The sequence below is a fragment of the Suricata suricatta genome, chromosome 4, assembly GCF_006229205.1.
Source record: "Suricata suricatta isolate VVHF042 chromosome 4, meerkat_22Aug2017_6uvM2_HiC, whole genome shotgun sequence".
NCBI classification, from domain to species: Eukaryota; Metazoa; Chordata; class Mammalia; order Carnivora; family Herpestidae; genus Suricata; species Suricata suricatta.
Genome location: NC_043703.1, coordinates 90,432,844 through 90,457,036, shown reverse-complemented (window position 1 = coordinate 90,457,036; position 24,193 = coordinate 90,432,844). Strand labels below are relative to the sequence as shown.

Sequence of the window (24,193 nt, the reverse complement as noted above, 5' to 3'; positions counted from 1 at the left end):
AATGAATTTTACTTCTGTTTATGATACGTGTCCTCACATGAGTAATTTGTACAGACAGGCTTTTCTGGCCCCGGTAAGTGACTCTTCAGGCTTTCATAAGTACATTTGGCTGTTGAAAGTTTCACATTTCATATTCTGGAATAGCCACCCCTCTGTTGTATGAACAGCTCAAACCAAAACACAGACACAAATAAACAGTTAGCTTTGAGAAGAGAGTCGTGCGCAAAAGCCCAGACCATGGCTTTGCCAGTAGCTCGTCCTTGTTTGCACATAAGGAAAACATGAGGTAAATGGAGGGGAAAGAAGGAAAGCTATCTTCTGATCATAGAAAGTCTCACTTGATACTCAGAATTATTTAATGAGAAAAATGTTTGAAGATAGTGCTGCACCTCTTAAATTTTAAATCTTTTATGCACAATCATTTCTTTCAGCGACGCAGGAGAACTGAACCGTCATCCAAGCATGTTTCTCTTACTTCTGGTGTTGGGGAGACTGTACCCTTCCCCAATGGACGGCACCTCTTCCCCTCTCAGCATGGCACCTTTCATCCCCTTCGTCATGAGGTAGTGTGTGTTTCCTGGAAGTAACGGGGTGGGCAGTCATGAAGTATTTAAACTGCTCTTATCTCAGAAACTATAGATTGTTTTTTTTTAACTTTGGGAAAGGTCTTATAAAAGTGGGTGCCTGAGGGTTACTGCCATTGCTCCCAAGTGGTCTCCAGTGTTCCAGAGGAAAGTGCTTCTCCCTTAGGTGCCAGAGCCCATAGCCACTGTTTCAGTAATGTTTCCTTGGCACTCTGCCTGCTAAAGGATATGATAGGAGATGCCTGCCTTTGAAAAGCAGCATTCTGTCTCCTGTCCAGGTGTTGAACAGGACATTTGTCTCTTCACTCCAGAGGAGTTTGCTCGTGGGTGCGAGGGGTAGCATCTAGAGGGCAGTGCTGTGTGGCCCAAGTTCATTACCTGCCCATCTTCTCTTTCAAGCGTGGAGCACCTTAGAGAAAGCCGCACATGCAGGTTATACATGGAATCGGACAGCAGCAGGCTTTCCTACTTCTAGAAAGAGCTTATTACCCCTTTCTCTGGTAGAGGTTTTGAGGCATTGCTAGCTTCTGATCACCTTTTTCATTTTTGATCAAAGGCATCAATACATAGGCCTCCAAAAAGTATTGAAATTTTCTTAGGAAACATTTCAGAAGCTCAGTCATATTAGTTAGCTTTTACCTTTCTGCTTGCCTCTTGATAAAATAACACTTTCATTTTTATTTATCTACCCAAAATTGAAGTAGACTTAGAGCTGAACGATAAGGCACACCAAGCCCAGGAGAACGTGTTTGTTACTTATGCGGTGTCCTGGGTTCCACTTCCTGGTTTCACAGAGCTGACTGATGCATTTTAATGTGAGAAACCATTAAACACAAGATGCTGGCATGTGATTGCTGTAGCCATTTGTTTGCGCCAAGCTCTGCGGCTGTGCTGTTATCTCTGATCACAGAGATGACTCACTCAGATTGGTTTTTGTTTCCTGATACACAAAGTTACAGTCTCCTATATCCAGCATTTGGTGATTCATTTTAGGAATTTGGGTCATAAATTTTTACTTTCAGGAGCATTTCAAAATTGCACTTTCACATATAACCGGAAAGAACTGACAAATGTTTCAGCAGGTTGGTGGGGCGGGAGAGAAAGGCACATGCTCAGAATTACAGCGTCCGGTAGAAACAAAGACTTGCCTTAGAACTTTGCCATCCTGTGTTGAGAACATTCAATGAATGGAAGCTCATTACTAATCAGTGTGATGTGTTGCATTCTAGAAACCAGAAATTGCTGCATTGAAAGTATCCTTCCTGTTATTTATCAGTATAATCAGTATATTTCAGTATATTTACTAGTGTAATCAGAATGCTCATATTATTAATTATACTCAAAGCATTTATTATTAACAAGATCACAGTAATATAGATTTAAATATTACCATAAAGCCAGTGTCCTCTACATCATTATTTATTTATTTATTTATTTATTTATTTATTTATTTAAAAATTATTTGTGAGTGGCACTGAGGGCAGAGGAAGAGAGAGAATCCTAAGCAGGCTCCATGCTGTTGGCAGAGAGCCCAACGTGGGGCTGAACTCAAGCCGTTAAATCATGACCTGAGCCAAAATTAAGAGTCAGACATTTAACTGACTGAACCTCCCAGGCACCCTAATGTATAGTTTTTTAAACTCAAAAGGCACAAAATGTCCATTACACTGCCCTTCCAGGGAAAATGCCATGGTCAGTAGTTGCTTTCTACCCAAATAAAGATTCATAGAGTGCCACCAAACAGCATGAGTGCCACAACTGATTCCTTAGAGAATCATTAGGCTCCGATTTATTGAATGTCTATTTGCGGTACAGAGCAGTTTTCTCAAACTTTAAGAGGTAAACCCTTCACTTAGGAATCTCATAAATTCTGGTTCAGTAAGTCTGGAGTGGGGCCTGAAGGTCTGCCTTTCAAACAGACTGCCAGGCAGTGCTGATGCTGTTGGTCTTTGAGTACCAAGATTAAATTTGGAATATTAAGCTTCATCAGAACCCTCCCCCACCTCCACACACACAATTTTATTAAATTAGACAGTAGTAGGGTCATACTTGGTACTTGATTAGGCCATGCAGAGGGTTTACGAAAAGTAGATTTTGACCCAGGAATGCGGAGAACAAGACAAAAAAAAAGTATTCTGAGCAGAGAGGTTAGTAGGAAGTACACCAAAATCTGTCAAGCTTGGACTGTTTGCCAGGCACCAAACCAGACATTTTGCTTACAATGACTCTGAGAGGAGGTGTTATCACCCCCACTTTCCTGTTGAGGAAATTGAGGTTCAGAGAGCAAATCAGTTACAGAGCTAGATATGAACCCAAGAACATAAGGTTATCAAGAGTGTTGGGTGTGCTCTTTCTATTACACCAAAATAACCAGCTCCCTTTCCTGTAGCCAAGAGCAGCGGCTACACTGAGTAGGTGCCTGGGCAGTTAGGAGGGAGGAGGAGCAGTTAGGAGGGAGACGGGGAGGAGGCAGGAAGATCCAGAGTTGGTGGATCTGAGTGTAGGCTGTTTCTAGGATGTCGAAGTCATGTCCCCACTCGCAGTAGTGAGGATGGCTTGAGCAGATGCAGCCATTCTCTCGGGCTCACGTCTGCAAGGTCATTGCCGTAGGTAGCAGGGTTAGTCTGTGACCAAGTATGGAGAAGCTGGCTTAACTTTCCTGACCATCTTCTGTGATACAATGGAAGGATCCTAGTCTTGGAGTTCCGTCAGAACTCCACTCTGGGGTTTCATCAACCTAGCACAGGGGCAACCCCATGCTACCCTAAAATGTTCACAATCATTCTGGGCAGAGGAGCCATAAATACATTTTTAAAACATAGTGAATTCAGGGGCACTTGGGTGGCTCAGTTGGTTAAGTGTCCAACTTCGGCTCAGGTCATGATCTCACGGTTTGTGGGTTCAAGCCCCATATCAGGCTCTGTGCTGACAGCTCAGAGCCTGAAGCCTGCTTTGGATTCTGTGTGTCCCTCTCTTGTGCACCTCCCCACTTGCACTCTGTCTCTCAAAAATGAATAAATGGCTAAAAAATTTTTTTAATTAATAAAAAAATAGTGAATTTGATAAAATTGTACACATTTGATTTAAATAACTTCTGAGAAAATTATGCATGAAGGAAGTGGAAGATTATAAAACTGTTAGTTCAGGCAATATTTGCGGTTCTAGTGATGATGAAGAATGGCCTATTTTGACCTGGGATGATAGTGGAAAAGATGGATATATGCATGAGTGGATAGGTGGTGCTTTATTTTTGTAGCATTGACGGTGTTAATTTATGTACTTGGAAGAGTCTAATCAGGCCCTGGAATGTTCTGAGTTTAGTGAAATAGAAATTTTTCAGCTAGTGGGAGTACCACAAAGGTTGCTCTGACCTTACTAATGTGAGTTGCACAATAAGAACATGAAAAGCCCCAGTGACAGCCTTTTATTTCCCTCTGGTTTATGTATACTTCCTGCCTCTCTCTAAGGTGTCTGTAGGTATTGTTTGTATTTTTGTCCCTTTCCCCACATTTGGGAGCATAAGCCTATATCTCTGCTGCTTTACTTTTTTGGCTTATATCTTAGAAGTTCCGATTTGGGTTTTCCAAATTGATGCATGTGTGCAGTTCCGTCTGTAGCATCATCTTGGACGAGAAATGGTAATGTTAATCATGATATTTTGTTTTCAAGTTGTTTTTTTTTTTTTTTTTTTTTTAAATCCAGGGCATTTTATGTGTCTGCTGCTGTGCTAGGTCCAAACTCACAGCCCTTTACTGTGCAAATATGATGCCTTCAGTTTAAGACCATTCACCCTTTAGTTCAAATACCACAGAGCAGAGTGAGTCATACTTTAAAGGGGACTCTGACTGGCTCCCTGAATATACCTTCCTTGTCTAGGGCTTTCGACAGACCAGAATATCTGTGTACAGGTCCCTTTGAATTCCCTTTCACAAAGGAGTTTCAAGTTTGAATTGAAAAGCTGTAGGAAACCAAATATGCCCCAAACCTAGGCCACAGTGTGAAGTCCTGAACAGAACAAAGGCCCTGGATTTAAAAGTCCTGGTTCTGTCTGAGTTCTGCCACTGGCTGACGAGCTGCGACACTTGGACAAGGCTCTCTACCCTCTCTGGACCGGTGGAGTACCTGTGTGTGTGCAGGTGTCCGCTGAGACAGGCAGAAAGCCCCTTCTCCTGCTGGCAGTAGAGCTCAGCCTTGGATCGATGCCTGGAGGGGTGCCCCTCCATTGCCTTTCATTCTTTCTTTTGGGTGCTTTTTAAAGGATCTCCAACACTTCCCCCGCCACTTTTGGGGCTTATTTTCATTGCGAAGGACTTTTCAGTATGTCTTTCCTCAAATCATTCCACCTTAGATAACTTTTCAGTGAAATCTGCTGTTCTTTTCTCTGAAAGATGTTGAGGTGCAGATAACAATGCAATCTTAAATACGTGGCAGGGGAAATCACCCCTAGGGACCTATGCCGACTTTCGTAGTTGAGATGTTGGAAAATCCAGCCAACAATGTAAAAAAATCGGAAAATACATGTTTTATACATTTAAAAAATATTTCATGAGACCTTTGGATTGTACCAGTCTTAAAAAGGGAAGAAGGGTGGCCGGAGGTAGCAATGCTAAGTTAGGCCTTTTAAGCCTGTGATATTGCGAGATAATATTGACCCTTGTTTTCTTGTCTTTGAAAGTTACGTAATTCACGGATTACCATGTTACTCCTTGCCCACTTACGAGTTGAAGAAACTGGTTTTGCTTGGGGTAGAGTTGGGGTTTCTGCAGTAGAAAATAGATGGCTTCTACCTTCATTTGTGATGGTAATACTGGGAACTCCCCTTCAAGGCTGCAGGCACGTTTCTATCTGCGCTGTCTTCCCAGAATCCTTGTAGATAAGTAGAGGGCTGACCTTGCCTTCCAGAGAGGTAAACAGGCAGAGGGCGGTTGGAACTCTGCTGGAAAGGGTGACATGGCCTCCTGCCTATTTGTTCACTTCAAGCCTGGCTCATCTCTCCCTCCGAATGGCTATAGCATTTGTTCCTTAAACCTCTTATCCTACTATTCATCATTATTGTATCATAACCGTAATTTATATGCTCAGGGCCTGTTCTCTCCAAATAAATCTTAACCCCTTTCCACACACAAGCCACTCTGGGTTTTTTGGTTTGTTTCTGTTCTTCAGTACCTTTCTCCGCCTCGCCCAGGTTTGGGCACAGAGACTGAATTGTTAACCTAGAAATACGAGTAACTACTAATTGAGACATTTTGTGCCTTAGCAGATCTGTGTATCTGTGAAGTACTTAGGGACTCCTAGTACTTCAGTGTTCGAGCCCCATTGCCTATCCCACTGGTTAATGATTTTGAAGGAAGAAAGCTTGGCTGAGTCTTGTGTTTTACCTGGCCTTTGAGGAGTCTGTATGAACTCTGACATTCTTTTGCTTCACCATTCTACCCCTCTGTTTCCTTATATATCAGATTAAAGTCTTAGATGTTGTCTGAGTCCTCTCTGGCTTCATGGGCCTGTGACTTGAGCCCTTCCTGGCCTCTGAAATCCTTTCCCCAGCCTGACTGCTTTCCAGAAAACCGCTCTGGAGGCCCACCTGCCGCAGGCTTTAGCACCAAACCAGAGGAGAGTGGATTAATAAGCATGGAAGGAGGGAGATGTCATGGTGGTGGTTTTTCTTTTTTCTTTTTTTATTTTTCCTGAAAAATCATAGAACTCTCTATAAAAATACCTTCCCAATTATTACAGCATGAATAAGAGGGTCATCGTGTGCTTCAAGCTGTCAATCTGTGTAATGGGGATAATACTACTTACAAAAGAGCAGATAAAAGTCCCTTTGGTTTGCTTTTTAAGAAAAATTCTATAGAGAGGAAGGGGTTGATGGAGATAGAAAGAGGGCAGACATTTAAAAACTCCTGCTTTGGCTTGTCCCAACCAGTAAACTGGGAGGAAGGCCTGAAGCTAGATGCAGGGGAGTAGATTAAAAAAGAGCACTGTGTTGTGTGTCCCGTTGAAGGCAAACTCCTGGACCCAGGTGATTACAGCCTCGGGTGCAGGTGAGCCTAGAACCATGTCAGTAATTTGGGGGAAATGTGGGGTGAGAATGTTCTGCTAGGAGCTCGCAGAAGGATTTTTAAAAGACAAGGACAAAGGTGTATTTTATCAGTGACCAAACAATTGTGTTGATATTGACTATTTTAGACTGGCTCATTCAATGTATTACTTGCAAGACCTTCACGCTCTGTTTGCTGAAGTCGAGTAAGGATTTCCTAAGAATAAGTCATGCCTGAGTCACCTCACTGTTTTGATGGGATTGCCAGTCTGATAGACAAGGGCAGTGCTGCTTTATTCAGCATTGGAATTACTTACTTAAATGAACACAGACTATATCGCATGAATATCAGGTTTGCATATAACATAAATATAAGTGGTGATAGGATCAAAATTTCAAATAGTCTTTAAGCACAGGAGTAACGCAAACTCAGGCTAGTGGCCATTACTTCTATGGGGCTGGGGAAGAAGGGGATAAAACTGAGGAAGGGTATACTAGGAGCTTCAGTTTTATTTGTGATGTGTTCTTAAGGTGGGTTCTGGGCGAGTGGTTGATTGTTGTATGATTCTGTATACTTTTTGTATTTGGTATGTCTGACATTGTCCATAATTTAAAAATAAGACTCAGGGGTACCTGGGTTGCTCAGTCAGTTAAGCGTCCAGCTTTGGCTCAGGTCATGATCTCACGGTTTGTGGGTTTGAGCCCCACATCACGCTCTGAGCTGACTGCGAGCTCAGAGCCTGGAGCCTGCTTCAGATTCTGTATCTCCTTCTCTCTCTGACCCTCCTCTGCTCAGACTCTCTCTCTCTCTCTCTCTCTCAAAAATAAATTAAAAAAAAAAAAAAAAGATTCAGAAGAGCCTTGGAAGACTGGATTGATGGCCTGAGATGATCAAGATGACATTTAGTAGAGATAGGTATCATATTCTGATTTTCTAAAGAAAAGCCAATATTGTGTACCTACAGGAAGAGAGATGTCTGGCTCCCTAGCAGTGTTTATGAAAACATCCTGGGGAGTGGGATTTCCTGGTGAGCCCTGAGGAAGCGGCGTGACTCAGTTGCTCCTTCCAGACGATGAAAACTGTAGTCCCCCTGAGTTCTCCTGGTCAGATTAAACCTGCATCCTTGTGCTTATTCTGGCGTTCTGCTCTGGGCTTCCCATTTTGGGAGGGTCACTGATAAACTAATATTTATCCAGAGGAGGTGACCAAGATGAGGAGGAAGCTCGACATCTGGAAATAGTTAGACTGGAAAAGACTTAGTGGCAACGTGGTAATGGTCTTTACATACTTGAGAGGCTGCCATATGGCAGGAGGCACATAGTTTCTTTCTTGTGCTCCCAATGGGAAAGTAAGAGATTTTGGATTTTCATATAAAGAAGAATTTTGTGAAAGTTAGCATTCTCCATCAAGAGAACGAACAGATTTCCATAATGCTGAGCTGCTGGTCATTGAAAGTATTCAAGAAAAACTGATCACCTGTCGCTGGGCTTTCTGTGCTACATCTGAGGTTGAGCTGGATGACCAGCAGGGCATCTTTTCCGAGATGTCTTATTTCAGAACAATAGAACAACTCGGGTGTAGATTCTAAATGAGCAGTGAAGGAAATGATAAGCCTGCCTCTGAACCTGTAACATATATTTGTACATTTTTATTTATGGGTTTTGTCTCCCAAAGAAAAGAAATTGAGGTGCCATTCTTGGCATGGCCCAGAAGGTCACAGTGGTTTGCTCCTATGTGCCCTCCAGCAGTTAATTCACTTAAATTTAGCTTCTAAGTAATTTCTATAACTTTGTTCTGGATAGTTCTGAAAACATTTTTTTGGCCTATGGGATGTTATGTCTGAAAAGCATTCCTTATTAATTTAATTATCTTTTTTGTGGTTGCTATATTTTTCTCCATTCCAGATGTTGGCTTAAACCACATTTGTTTTCTGACAAGTACAGGGAACGTCTGAGTCTTGGAAAAGTCAGAGATGGTTTTCTGAAAAGTGATTAAGAGAGATAACTCTTTGTTGCCCAAACTTCCTGAAGGATCTTCTTTGAACAGAGATGCCTATAGTGAGAATGCAAGTGTCCACAAGCCTAGCCCATTACCAGAAGAACCACTGAGAATAGGTCTTGGCTGGTGCTGTCCCCACCTGGCCAGCCTGGAGGTCCGGCAGAACTCCACCCTCCCATGGTTACTATGAAATTTCACGAGCCTTAGAGATAGAGATTAAAGGTCAGGAGTGTCCCTATACCATCCTGATCTGCCAGCAATGGTTGGATGAAAGGAAGGGAACTGTCATCCCATCAGTATATGGAACCTCTGACCTCTGGGTTTACTAGCGTGACTTTGATAGCAGGTCCGGCTTTGGGCAAGATCATCAAGGTACAGATGTTCAGTTCCACTTGCGGGGGGGGGGGTTCCAGCTTTTCCATTTTCCTCTCTGCCTCTAAGCCAAACCTGTGCCCACTTCTTCCTTTCATACACATGTGTTAATGACCCTAGTCTTTACCTTCCTAGGGAATGTTTATTGTATTATAGAGACATAAAGTAATGATGATTGGTTTGGGGGGTTTGGGCCTTACGTGGGGGAGGACTAAAAGCAGAGACTGGAAGGTTGTTTCCTAATGCTGGTGAATTCACAGTTCATGCAGCTACCCACTCTATCCCCTTTTCCCGGGGCCCTGCCTACCTAATGCTTCATGTGGAGTACTGTGTGCTCATGGCCTTCAGAACTTCTGAATTCTGCTCAGGGGTAGCTGAGCTTTAGCAGGTGGAATCAAATCATGTTCCCTGCATTGTGTGGCTTTTTTGCAGAGAGTACTGGCATAAAAGGATATTCTGTCATCTGTCACTGATTTTTATCTCTTAGTTCCTAGAGAGGGGCATGGCCAACTTCATCTCTGGTGCCAGATCTCTTTAAGACCATTTTCTAAATATGTTTTTGAACAAAAGGAATGAGGAATTCACCTCTGATGGAATGCATTGACAGAGCAAGCAAAAAAACCAAAACTTGTAGAGACCAGCTTTTCTTCAGTGTTATCTGTTCCTTCAACAGGCCAATTCAGGTCATGTTAGAACAAGTGATTTGATCTGCAAACAACTTCATTCTTAGGCAAAATGTTTGATAATGATGATAATCCATGGCCTGTTGCTGCCATTTACTCTAAAAGTTAGAATCCAATCAGTTAATAGATTAACAAAGTAGTTGTTAAATGTCCATTGCATACCTAGCTAGCCTTAGGTCTTGGGTAAGATACAAAGCAAAGGAAGAAGGTATTCATCCTTGAAGAACTTCCGGCCTAGCTAGTGAGATAAAACCCACAGTTCTGCACCTGACATAGTGAATTTTAACCACTGAATTATGTGGTAGATACACTAAGGGCCAAGGGCCGGTAAACAAGGGGAAGAGCACCCCGTGTTCTTGGAGAAGTTCAGGAGGCTCTTCCAAGTAGCAAGGCAGGAAAAGAACGGAATTCAGTCTTCTTTCTTGAGGACTTTTAGAACTCCTCCATGGTGATCAGCCTCACGCAAAATGAGAGAAAAGTCTTGCTGTCTACTGTGTAGACTGTTAGATCTAACAAGGGAAAGATTGTGATAAAGAGTCTTATGACTCATCACTTGGATGTCACTGTAAGGAGCTTTGCTGTCACTTGAATCAAAGGTGACCCAAGACATTCAGAAAATAAGTGGTTTGCAGCTTAACAAGAGACACCAATGGTGGAGAATCTTTGCTCATTTTAATAAAGGACAGTATTTGCTCCGAGTTTTACACGTAAGGCATATGGAAATAATAAATTGTAGTAGGAAAACTATTACCAATATAGTAACATTTAAATTTCAGAATATTTTATTAATGTCTTTCCCTAAGGAGCTTTCATTTCCTTAGTCTTAATTATTTTCTCAAGACTTGTAGGCAGGGTGCTCAGCAGGCATTTTTAATGTTAAACTGAAGGATTGGACAGTAGCAAGCCCCAAATGCCAACTGATATGTGGTCATCTTATCCTACAGGGTAGGGAGTGTTTTAAGAACAAGAATGTAGATCTTTCTCTTAAGGCAGCAAATACAGATTAGGGAATAGAGTAGGAAGGCAAGGATGAATTATAGTAGGCTTAAAATGAGGACAAGGAAAAGTAATGACCCAGCGTGTTTGGGATATCTTTCCCTGACTGGCACAGTTTCTCTCCTCCCTCTCCTCTGGGCCTTGACCCTGCCCAGTCTATTTATAATCTTCTAGTTAAAACAAGCTGCATTAGTCACATCAACTGCCCAAGATGCATTCACCCCATATCCGTTGTATCTTATTTTCTTCACTTGCCTTGAGCCTTGAGACTCTTGGCTGCTCTTCTTGCCTCCCCTCCATACCAGTTATGGATTTATTCACCATTAATTCTTGTTGTTCACTTTATTTTGTGAGTGCTCTTGTCATTAGTTCATCTGTCCAGTAAATATATTTGCTGGGGGGCCTACTTTGTGTTGTTGCCTAAAACCAATGCCCCTACTTTTGTCACCTCCCATTTGCAAGAGAAACTAGAGGCCATCAGGCCTAGACTCTTCATGGAGGTGCCCATCCTACCTCTCCCCATAGTTCTCACCCATATTTTATAGCCAGATGCTTGGAAAAGGTTTTCTGTGTTCATTCACAGGCCCCATTCCCTGCCCCCCTCCCTCGCCATTTATTCCTTAAACTACTGTAGGCTGGACGCCTCTTCTACCTACCACTTTACTGCTGTTGCCCCTACAAGGGTACAGTAGGAGTGACCTAGTTCTGAAAGTCACTAGATGCTCTTTAGTGCTCATCTTTCTTTCCCTTTCTCTGGAATTTGACACTATCGCCCATTCCCTTCTCCATGACACTCTTTCCTCTGTGGCCTTCTTTGGCCATTATATCTTCCTCCTCTGGAAGAACCCCTTCCTTCTGCTGCCTCCCAGATATTGATGTTTCTCTTTGCCCTGGCCTCTGCTCTCTTCATTTTCACTTTGCATGCACTGTCGAGTTGCTCCTCATGTACAATGAGTTATGTCCTAGATCTAGAACTTGTACATAATCATAGGTTCAGCATTCTGCTGGACAACTCCTTATGCATGTCCCATAGACACATAAAAGTCAGCAATTTCAAAACAAGTGTCCAGGTAAGTCCTCTGCATCCTGAGACTTGGAACAGCCATCTCTTAGGGCCTAGCACGGCGTCTAACATCACTTTCCATCTGGCGAGCTGTAGTCAGAGGACCTCTTGAAAGGAAGCATGTTCAAATCAGGACTCAGGATATCACACAGATCCTCCCGATGTCATTGACTGTGTTCACAGGAACATTGGTATAAAAAGTCACTGACTTTTGATATCCCTCCAGTAAGTTTGAAATGATTTGCCTTTTTTCTCTTATTGATGATCATCAGTTTGAGGTAGCAAGGTAGCAGGTGTTGGTACCTTTCTTTGGAGATGGAAAAGCCAAGGCCCAGAAAGAGTAAGCATCATATGTCTATGGCAAAAACATCATTGAGGAATCAGTCTATAAGGACTGATTCATTTATTCAATAGATATTAGCTGCAAACATCGATTGTGTGTCAGGCACGATAGAAATACAGTGGCCTATCAGACAGATAAGATTATGGTCTAATGGACTGTCCTTTTACCAATGCTGCTTCTCGGTCCCTGTCTTCTTTGCCCTGATTTGTTCCATCAAATTAGTAACAAATGATAATAATTAGCTATGTGCCAGGTGGTGTTTTACAACTTGACACATATCATTCAGTCATTATGACAACACTGTGAGATGTCTATAATGTTATTATCCCCATCCTATAGAGAGTACAAGTTGGGCTGTAGGAAGTTTAGAAATGTGCCCTAGGTCATATTCTGCTAGGAAGTCATAAGGCCAGGATCAGAACCAGGTAGTCTGGCCCCGGAACCCAGGCTCTTTGCCACTCCCTTCGCTACACTGGCCCTTAGCCCCACAGAATGCCTGCTTCTGATGCTGCATAGCTAGTAAGTTCTCCACATGCCAAAATTAACCTATAGTTTTAAATAACAAACATTTGGACTTATTTTGCTTTCTTGAGGTGTTCCTCCACCCACCTTGGGCATTGCTTTGGCAATGGTCTCATTTCCTAACCTACAATCAGTAGAAAAGGAAGAAAAGCTCACAGTTAAGCCCAAGTGGTTGTGACAGGTTGTTTAATAAAACTGGCCCAACTGAAGATCTGAGATTCTTGAGAAATACTGAGTTTCTTACAAAAGAAATTTTCCTTAGGATAGGAAATCATGGGTCATTGCACAGTTGTGAATATCTTAGCAAAGAGAAAATGTGTCTTGAGGCCCAAGAAGCACAAAGTCTTAACGAGATTATTTGTGAGTTACTCTTTATTTATAACTTTAAAACTGTTAGAGAATATATTTTTCATCTGTCTTTACCATCTTAAGTTTCCACAGTCGAAACTTCACATAACTTTGAAAACCTTCTGAGTTGTTGAAAGAAAAAGGAAAAAAAAAGTACAGCTACAGACATTTATGTAAGACTTTGATGTTGACAGAGCACCTTCACACACAGTAGCCCACTTGATCATCCTCTTTTGGTTCTCTTGGAAAGAAAACAGGATTGCCAACGCGATCAGTCAGCACATGTTGAGATTTTGAAAAATTGTCAACGTTTGCTTGTGTGGTAATCCTATACTTAATGTGGAAAAATGGCAAGTCTGAATCGTAAAGTGTTCAAATCACTGACTCTAATGAAGTGAAAGTTCCGTTACTCCAAACTGCGGGGAGTGACTTCTGGGAGCTGCTCCAGTGGCGAGGCGACAATGGCCCCTGGTTACCGTAGTAACTGATGCCCCAAGGCCTCTGGCTGTGGCTTGAAAATCGCCCCCCTTGTTTCTCAAGGCTTCATTTTCTGTGTGCACAGTCCTCCCTCGCTCCTTCACTACGCAAAAATTATTAGCCAAACCTGCTGGAAGGCACCCTAGGACCGAGATGTACCCTCCGCGTGGTTTTTTGTTTTGTATTGGAGAATTCCTGGCCTGGGATGTGTTGGCCCGGCCACCAGTCCCCAAGAGATGGCCACTTGTCTCCTAACTTTGAATGAAACTTCTCAGTCCCAAAGGGAAACTTCAGTTCATCCTCAGTCTAAATAGCCACAACAATCAAAATTGGGCAGGCTCACACAAATGAGATTTTTCTGTTTGGTCTCTACAGTGTCCAGAGCATTAACAAAAGTACTCATTTGTATGAGGGGTGCTGCGGTGTAAATAAAGCATCTCCTTTTTGATTATTACAAATCAAAATTTGTTGGCTACATAGGAAAAGCCCATCTGTTTGGGTAGAAACTATGGAAAAAGCCAAGAAAAAGTTGAATTGTTACTGAAGGCGTGTCACACAGACAAGAAAATGATGTAAAAAGCAGTGGGTAGAAAATATTTTCAAACACTGAGCAAGTGATGAGTCCTTTAAGGCTGTCCTTTTGGGTGATGGGTAAGGGGTGTGGGTTTGTTTTGTTTTATTTTGTTTTTTTGCTTAACTGTTTTATTATTATTATTATTATTATTATTATTATTATTATTTTAATTTTTATTCTTTTGCCAGATGAATCTCTTTTTTTCTCTAAAGCCAGAGTTTAAGGCTCAGCTTCTTCTCAGCTTGGACGAAATGAAAAGTGAAATCATTTAATACTAATTATAACCTGCATAAGTCTAGTGAAGAGAAACTTAAGAAATGTAATTCTTGTTTTCTAGCCTGAGCCTCCATGCTATATAATTTATATAATTCAGTCACTTTGTGCCCATTTTTTCCCTCCTGCAAGATTTAAGAATTTAATTCAGAGCCAGAATAAAAACCAGACTTAGGGAAAACTTGCAAAGACCGGAAAGGGATTTGCATTCTGCTGCCATGGTTGAACATGTCCCAAAAGTGCCGGCGTTAGAATGCTGTGTCCTGACAGAAGTCACTGTTGAAAACTGGTCGGCAGAGAGGCTTCCTAGCGCTGTCCCCTTGTCTGCACTGCCATGAGCTGTCTGTCGTGAGGGCCCTGAGCAGAACCAGGGGGCCACCATAGGATTGCTGCACAGCCTGACAGAAGCTGTGGTCTGGTGTGTAAGCCCCGGGCTGTGTGGGTTTTGGAACTGGCCAGCCACCCTGGCTCAACCCTGGATAAATATTCCCGGGTTCTAGTAGGATAGGGAATTCAAAACCCTGTTTTTCCCAAGTCCTTCTGCAACCAGTCCGTGACATGTTGTTAGGAGGTCTGAGTGGAATGGCCATGTGTGGAGGGAGAAAAAGGGAATGCTTCTACTAATAATGAATTTGACCTCCCTAATGGTCCCTTTTCCTGTTAAGAATGAAGCCACCCAAAGGGCCAGATTCTAACCCCACTGTAGCCATTCACCCACACCAGCTTTACCTCTAAGGTAGTTGAAAACTATCTGAAATGATTTCAGAAGACTTAAGTGGTGCCTTCTGCCCACCCAGTTTTCTCAGATGCCGCCTTCATTTTGAGCCGAACTTGGGAAATCACAGATAGACTCTTCATTATTTAAGTCTGTGGTTTCAATCCCTTCTAAAATGGAAATCCCACTGTGAGACATAGTACTTTTAAGTTATCATTAGTCAGTTATTCCACCATATGTTTTAGTTTAAGTTTCTTGGGTTTGGACAGGAAGGGAAATAGAAGACATCGGTTGGGTGAAGTGTTTGGGGAAGGGATAAAGTCGGTGGTGGAGAGAGGAGGCAGACCTTGGAACAAAGGCAGAGAGCAAGTTGCCGCCTTCACAGATGTGGTATGGGCGAAGACTCCAGTGACTGCTTCCCCACCGGAATTTGCTCTCAGGCCTTCAGTGAAAGGGGGCTTCCTAGTTTCTATTCACCTCTTCCTTCTGGCAGAGAAAGACTCGGAGGTTTTTTTGTTAACAGCTCTGACTCTTCCTTACGCCTTGTAGATGTGGTTCCATTTCCTTCCCGAGATGAAAGCTTGTCTTTGTCCCCTCCCAGAATAGTTCCAGGCAGCGGAACACAGTGAATCCTTCCAGATAAAAGACCCTGCTGATAAAATGCCAGATTGTTATCAGAGAAGTGAAGTGAGGGGAGTCAAGTCCCTGCCATTAATTACCTAGTTACAGCTCTGTTTATATCCTGTTCATTTGGGGGCATGTTTTCCTTGGACAGTTTCTTGTCTGTGTTCTGAACTGCAGTCTGATGTTTGTAAAAATCCCAAAGGTCAGGTTAGTGGGTTCCTTATTTTCCAAAAGGTTTCTCTCTTCCCTCTGGAAGAAAATGGACAAATGCTTGGGTTTGGCCGTTCATTCTTCACCTCAAGCATGCAAACCCTAGTGTGTTGAATGAACTACGACTTTATATACTTAGCCAAGAAGTTACCTGGAAACAGAATGACATTTATTCTCTGTGAAGCCATAAGTATCAACCAGTGAATGAGTATCTAGACATTGAGGCCAGAGTCTAAAATTCTCTGAAACTGCTTCGAAAATGTACTCAATGCCACTGAACTGCTCACTTAGGAATGTGTCAATTTCATTTTATCTGTATTTTACCACAATAAAAATAGCTGAACAAATGAATAAACAGTGCAGCTCCAGTATGTTGGTCACGGTTGGAAATACCAAAGGATTGGGCTGCACTGTCTGCTTTATTTTGAATGTAATTATTATCGGATGTAGGCATTATTCACCCTTGTAAAAGCAGTGAAACCGTGAGCACAGAGAACCACAGAGAACCTTCACAAGAGGAAGAGACCGTTTCGCTGCTGCCCTATGGATGTACTGGGAAATGTGGGGGTTGGAAAAGCCAGAGCCCTATCTTGAAGATGAATGCTTCCAAACCACTGTAGCCACTTTTCCTTCTACAAACATAACAAATGAGGGGAATAAGGTCTCCTGATGGCTAGAATAGTAGCATCCACTGTTCTGCTTCTCAAAGAATGGCACTGAAATGCCCCACGACCAGAGTGGTGTTAGGTAAGTGAGCCTCCCCTGTGGTATCTGGCAGCCATTCAGTGGTCAGCACACGTGTCTTCACCAAATTAAACTTACATCTGACCTTACGCTTTCTTGTTGTGTCCTCAGTCCAACCCATTTTTTGCTTTAAGGCTCTTGACCTGTCACGCAGCCAGCTCTTTCAGCTTCACTGGTGATGGGGTTCTTTTTGAGGACTATATTGTTGCCTATTTTTTTCTTTTTCTTTTTCTTTTCTTTTTTTTCTTTTTGCTAAGCCAAGAAACTTCTCGAGCCCTGCAAACATGTTCCCTGGTGACATAGCTGCAGTATGAATTTCAGGGTAGAAAACAAGAAAGAAATACGAATATAGCTCTGTTCCAGATCCGAAACTTTTTCTCTTGTTAATCTCGGAAGCCCTGAGCCCAGAACCCTGACTTTCCCCTGTGTATGTGTGTGCGTAGGCACTTATTCCTACCATCGTTTGAAGGAGGTTGTGAGACATTCATCATGGTTTCAGCAATACTTTTCTCAAATTTAGTGTTTTCGTTAGAAAGGGCAAGAAAATATAGAAGCCTAAGAAGAAGTTAAGTAAATTTAAAATATATAAGCTCACTTTGAGTGAAAACAGTAAAAATAAGCCCTGACTTTTTCTTATACATTTAGGGAAAAAAGGAATTTTTTTCTAAAAAGTATTCTTTTAGGAAATAAAGATTTTGCCAGAAATAACATAGGTGGTTAAAGCAGTCTGGTGTGAAAGATGCATCTTAAAAAATCTCCCATTTGCGGGGCGCCTGGGTGGCTCAGTCGGTTGGGCCTCCGACTTCGGCTCAGGTCAGATCTCACGATCGTGGGTTCGAGCCCCGTGTCAGGCTCTGTGCTGACAGCTAGTTCAGAGCCTGGAGCCTGCTTCCGGTTCTGTGTCTCCTTCTCTCTCTGCCCCTCCCCCTCTCATGCTCTGTCTCTCTATCAAAAATAAATAAAACATTAAAAAAAAATTTTTTTTTAATATATTTTTTTTACTTTTCTCTTGACTAATGGTTTTGTCAGAGTAATCATTTGAACAATAAATGAAATGCTTTGAAGTATATAGGGGAGTAGAGAACTTTTCTGTGCCTTGTACAAAGTGGTGATATAGATTATAAACTAAATGATGGCAAATTCCACCCAGTGTCCAAATACTAGCAACTGTCACCAAAGCCATAGAAATCTACTTATGAAATCATAAAGATGAATGGAAGTGATCTAGATTGTTTAATTTCCTTTGAAATGTTGTATTTATTAGATCTTAGCACCCAAAAGTTAAACAGTATTGAATATCACACATAGCACTTTATTTTTAATCTTAGGTTGAAGGTTATATCCTTGGCATGATTGAAGAATGACTCATATAATTTGACTAACTTTTTTTTTTTTGATGGGCCAGGAGGGGAGCTGGGGAGTAAGATGATACTGAATAGAGGTTAAATTTATTAATTGAATTCAAATGGAAATAAATGAATGTCGCTTACTAATTTTCTTGTTTCTTTTTACATTCATATATGCCTTCTGTGAAGTTTCCCTTGAATGCTGGTTTTGCTTGAAATACAATATAAAATATCTCTTGGCCACTAAAATTAGCAGTGGGGATTCGTGATTTGGAAAAATGTATCCAGTTAAATGTATCCAGCTGCGATCACAGCCCAAACCTTTAGTCACGTGTACTTGTTGGAGGATGTGGCCAGAATTCTTTATTGACATGTCCCCCATCTTAAAATACAATAGCCATGAAATTAATGTATTAAGCCTCAGTCACAATCCAGGGAAGGACTTAAAGGTAATGTGATTCTCCTTATAATTAGTAACCTAATTAAATGCTGGAGCACTTTAGTCGGATAGCAGTAGACCTTGCTTCTGAACAAAGATCATACCACCACTGAAACTTTATACTTGTAACACTAGTATATTTTTAATTAGTGGTAGGGTGTGTGTGTGTGTGTGTGTGTGTGTGTGTGTGTGTGTGATCAGTCTTGTTTCATCTTTAAACTTTGCACAGCAGTCTCCATTGTGTATTCATTTGGACTATATTAAATAACTACTAACTTGGCATCTGTTTTCTCAGAATTTGGCATGATTCAAACCAGGACAAGTTGCACTTTGCCTTTTCACTATGGCATAAGCAAATTATAAAAATAAGCAAAAAATAAAAGATATTAGGAAGTAGGATTACTCTACTCAAGATGGAGCGGGGGCATCTGTTTAACCTTAATACCACATGGAAAATCCTACTGCTAAATGCGGATGTGTTTATTAAAGCTGGCCCAACAAATATGGCATTGCTTGGCTGAATGGTTTGAGTTGTCAAGTGTATGGAAGTGTAACGAAATTGAAAATCTTTTAACATGTGTCATGGCTGTTCAGTCCTAGGGTGGTGAAAATGTCTTCTAGCTGAGGCACCCTGGTTTTCACCGCCAGCCTGGCCAGTAGACAGACGGGCTTGACTCTGAGTCCCAGCTTGTTCATTCACCGCCCTTCCCCCCCCCTTTTTTTTTTTAGCTTGGGCAAAGTCACTTAATCTTAGCATGTCCTAGAACAACATGTGGAAGATTTGGAGCATTGCCCTAGAAAAAAATAGCTGTTGTTTTTTTATTCTTATATGATTAATCCTTATGAGTTCAGTGTTCATTGATTTAAGAGAGCACAAGGAAAAGTTAATTCTGGTCATAAACGTTCAAAGGAAATAGCTGAGCCTATTTGATCTAAGGAAAGGAAGACTTGGGATGAGTTGCGGGTGGGATTGGAGGCAGAGAAGGCAGAGAAAACGAGACAGGATGTGTGTAGCTTGGTAACTTTTCTAAAGTACGTGAAAGGTTATTCTTTAAAATCAGCATTATGGAGGTATGATCGGCTATAAAACAGGGTGCACAGGTTTAAAGTATACTCTTTGGTAAGTTTACATACCCATAAAACCATCCAGCCTGTTAAGATGGGGAACATATCCATCACCCATAAAAGTTCCCTGTGCCTCTGTAATCTTCTCCAGCCTCCTGGCTCCCATCGCCTGGCAACAGCTGTTGATCCGTGTTCTGTCACCATAGATTAATTTGCATTCCTAATTTCCATTCATATAAATGGAATTTTACATTATGCGTTCTATTTTGTCTCCCTCTGTCTCTCAGCATATTCACAGCATATTTCTAACCCCAGAAGCCCTGAACTTAGAACCCTGACTAAATGAGAGACATCCATGTTAGTATGTGTATCTGTTTCCTCTTACCACTGAATGGTCTTCTGTCATACAGATGGATCACAGGTTTTTTTTCATAGACTCACCCACTGCTGGACATTTGTGCTGTGAATAGTTTTGACTGTTACAAATAAAGGTGCTAGGCATATTCATGTACAAGTCTTTGTATTGACATGTGTTTTCGTTTCTCTAGCATAAACACCTGGTGGGGAGTGAGTGGGTTGTATGGATGACATATGTTTAACTTTTCATGCCGAATAAACATCCAAAGCAGTTGTACCATTTTACATTCCCACCAGCAAAGGAGGAGAATTCCTGTTGTGCCATATCCTCGCCAGCTCTTGGTGTGCTCAGTCTTTGACTTTAGTCTCTCTAGTGAGTGTTCAGTAGCACCTCTCTGTGGTTTTAATTTGAGCTTCCTTAATGACTAAGGATATTGAGTATCTTTAGATGTGTTTATTTGCCATCCATATATCTTCTCTGTTGATGTGTCAGCCCAGAGTATGAGCCTTTTTTTTTTTTTTAATTTGCTTGCTTGTTTTCTTATTATTCGGAGTATATCTAGACACAAGTCAAAAAGTTACGCTTTTAGACATAGATTCATGTATTTCCCTGGCATGTAGAACCAGCAAGATGAAATTAAGTTGCAGCAGGAAAAAGTATAATTATACTTAAGTACTTTTTGACTGTGACACTAACGTGGGCATGGGACAACCAAAGGAGGATGTAAAACCTTCCCTGAAGGTATTTAAAAACAGGGCTGGCAGTGATCTGTTTGGATGCTGTAGGTTTGCTGATGTATGACTCAGTTTACCTAATTGCAGTCTTGATTTGAGGAAGGAATCTTCCCCAGGGTGGGTCTCTTGTTAACACTCAATATTCCTTGCTCTTTTGTGCTCTTTTTTTAAGGCCCCAAATCTGCAATTTCTTGGAATTTTTCAAAACTTTCCATATACTCGATGGTTTTTAAAAATTCATTCTTTCTGATTTTAGCTTGAAGTGTTGCTACAAAAAATAGAATCATTCAGGGGCATTAACTGGCTTTAGCAAAAACAAATTGCAAACTCTGGAGAGTAATCACATTCAAAGAAATGCTCAAATTTCTCTCCTCCAGCAGTAGCACAGATCATTGTTTTAGCTGATAGTATTGGGAAGATTCACTTAACTCTTTGTAGAAGCAAAATAATTAGCTAGATTCTAGAGGAGAGGTTCTACATGATTAAAGGAGTTGGGTGGTTTTAGCCTGCGGAAGGGAAGAGCAAGGGGTGATTTAATGACAGGGTTCCAATACAGTTAATGAAGGGTTTTCCTGTGTGTTGAAAACACTGGTCATTTGTTCTCCAGCTCCAGAGAGGCTCAAACTAGAGAAAATTGGCTCCCAGTATAGAAAGCTTGAGTGTGGGAAGTGTTAGACTTAAAACTTTTATATTGACATCAATATTCTTATGAGATTAAGCAATGGAATAAGCTAGGAGAGGTCATAGAGGTATTTGAAAGTAAAAGGGATAGCTGTCTGTCTGGGATGCCTAAGGGTCCTTTGAATTATTTGATTTGATTATTGAAGGGGACCTTAGAGATCACTTATTCTAACTTCCTTTTACAGATGAGGATGTGGAAAGACATTATGTAACTTGCCTGTGGCCACATTACTAGACAATAATATTTAAACCTGAGAACGTTTCCAGAGTAGCTTCACTTAAGAGACACCAAGACCATGTGGGAGTTTCTACTTCCCAGCAGGTTTCCCTCCACCAGTATAGTCCCTTAAAGCTGATGATTATGTGTGTATTTTTTTCCCAAGCCAACGAAAAGCCAGTATACTGATCTGTATGTGTCTCTTCTTGTCATTAAAAATGCTAAGGATTTTTATTCTTGGGTATTTTGAACTTGCCTCTAAGTAAAGGCTGTACTGGAAATGAATGTGGATGATTTGATCCGAGGTGATCAGTATTGATGGCAATCAGCAGAGGACACTGCCACAAACAACCTTTAGTGAGCGTGTCCCAGTCTGTCTGATACAGGGTACTTCATAAACTTCTGGCTGATGGCTGTGCTACACAGCCTGTTATTTGGTGGAGGACTTTGGGTCCGTTACTATGTCCTGGTGATTAATGTGCTTTCCTTAAAGATAATATATTAAAAAGCTTTAGGTTTTGTTTTGCAAAACACTAGTTAGAGCCATAGGAAACATTTTTAGGCCACCAATTCATTATATAGGGTCTGCAAATAGGAGTTGTAAACGTTGGAATTAAGTAGGATAAATTGTTTTTACAAAGGACTGTCCATCCATTACCATAACTGAAAGAAATTGGCATGGTGCAGTTTATTTGATTGTGGTTACATTTTATTTGGTAATTCATCATTCTGTACAAGTTCCCACTAGACCATCTAGAACAAAAACCTGCATATGTTTATATAGTATTATGTACTTACTTCAAAGGATTTGTATGAGTACTAAAAAATGTGATAAAATATTCCAAAGTACCTAGCACATTACCTGGCATCTAGCAGAGACACAGTAAATGACCCTACCTCTCTCTCTTTCTTTCCTCTCTTGGGTTTTAGCCCTGGGTATTGGAATCTTTCTGAAATCTAACAAATTCTTGTCAAACGGGAAGTTCATTAAATTGTTCACATTTAAAAATGTTTACTTAAAAACTACCGTCAGTGTGTGTTGAGCACTCACTTTACTCACAGGATGTTTAGATTTTATGAAATTTTAATATCTTTTCAGACACATACTGAAAAGTCATATTCTGTCGGTTCAAGAAAGATTTACTCAGCACCTGTGATTTGCTCAGCCAGTCTTGGGCTAGATTTAGGATGCTTTGAATGCCAAAATGAGAAATTTGTATTTAATGTGGCAGTAGAGAGCTATCATTGGTTCTGAAACATTTTGAAAGCTAAAACCAAACACAGACCAAGAACATTCCTTTCCAAACCGTCCCCCTAAATATATATATTAGGTTAAAAAGAAGGCAAATTCTCTCTATACCTTTGTGTGGTCTGTTGAATTGACCACCCAGTCCTGTGTTTGTGAACTGAAAACCACTCACAGTAAAAATGCTGTAAAGTTTAATGGAGTGATTTTCAACTGTATGAAATTGCTCTGAGAACTTGGCTTTTGAGCAGGGGCCATCATCCCAAGGAGACCCTGTGTGGTCAGGACTGTTTTCTCTGAGCTCCTCACTACCTGCAGGAACAGAAGACAGGCTGGCCCAGGTGTCATGTCCAACCCCTTTAGAGACTCCACGGCCGCCTGAGCATGCTCCTCTCTGTCTTCTGTGCAGCCGGACCAGAAACAATGTGAGGCCTTTTGCTATTTAGAGGAATGTGCAGCCCTCTCCGCATACTCTGCCCTCAGCTCCTGCCCTGCACACCACTTACCCCAGCCTGGGAGCCCTGGGGGTAGCTCGGAACACTTTTTCAGCTGTCCATGTGGAGACCAGCAGACCAGTGTGTGGCTTGTGGGTTCAGAGTCAGAAGATCCACTCATGGGGGTGCCTGGGTGGCTCAGTCGGTTAAGCATCTGACTTCAGCTCAGGTCATGATATCACGGTTTGGCTCATGGGTTCGAGCCCCGCATCAGGCTCTGTGCTGACAGCTAGCTCAGAGCCTGGAGCCTGCTTCAGATTCTGTACTCCCTCTCTCTCTGACCCTCCCCTGCTCACATTCTCTCTCTCTGTCTCTCAAAAATAATAATAAAAAACATTAAAAAAAAAAAAAAAAAAGAAGAATATCCACTCATGGACCGGAGGGAAGATCATGCCAGAATGTCAAACTAAACCTCATGATTATTTTCATTGTTTTGGAGAGTTTTACACTGTGTATGTTAGATATCTGCCTTTTTTTCCACTTTGTAATACCCCACTTTATTTTGGGTAAAGACGGACATTAATGACTCCCTTTTCATTTCTAGGGCTTCCCAAATGTTTGTGTATTTCTGTTGCTGTAAAATCTTGCTCATGTTTTTCCCCGAGTCAGGAAAGAATCACTGTTTAAAAGGCACCACATTTCAGAGTTCCAGAGAGGGGGAAAAAACCCTTCTTTGCAACTGTCTAGACCATTTGATTAGAATCTGAAAAATTCAGTTTCAAATTGTATTTGTTGTTACCTAGGCAAAAAATAAGGAAAGAATGAAATGAAATTTCAGCTGAAATATAATTTTCATATATCATCTCTCTATTTCAATATCAGCAAATAATCAGGGATTAGCATTCAGAAATCATGCATCCATTCATGTATTTAAGAATCATTTGTGATTTTAAACAACTAAAGAGCATTATTCAAAGAGCTTCTTGAAGTAAGTACCACACTAGATACCTTCTTCTGTCCCTGTTGGAAAACTCCCTTGCCTTGTTTCCTAACACTAAAAGAAATGGTGTGGCTGCAAGTAGCCATTGTCCTTGCATCTGTGACCCCGC

General features: G+C 41.4%; 1 protein-coding gene and 1 long non-coding RNA gene across 6 annotated transcripts in view; one reads left to right on the top strand and one right to left on the bottom strand.

Moving 5' to 3' along the window:
• THADA (THADA armadillo repeat containing) overlaps positions 1–24,193 on the top strand; it is a 316,857-nt gene that overhangs the window by 139,371 nt on the left and 153,293 nt on the right. For 4 of the 5 annotated variants that reach the window (XM_029937256.1, XM_029937258.1, XM_029937261.1 and 1 more), the window contains exon 28: positions 432–563. The exons of the other annotated variant lie outside the window; for it this stretch is intronic. In XM_029937256.1, coding sequence (XP_029793116.1) covers positions 432–563 — 132 coding nt within the window. The remainder of the gene's footprint in view (positions 1–431; positions 564–24,193) is intronic. 5 annotated transcript variants of the gene reach the window in all.
• Positions 15,214–19,570, bottom strand: LOC115289759. Its single transcript, XR_003907789.1, has 2 exons — positions 19,484–19,570; positions 15,214–15,638 (listed from the first exon to the last, which is right to left on the bottom strand). It is a non-coding gene; the product is annotated as an uncharacterized LOC115289759 (long non-coding RNA).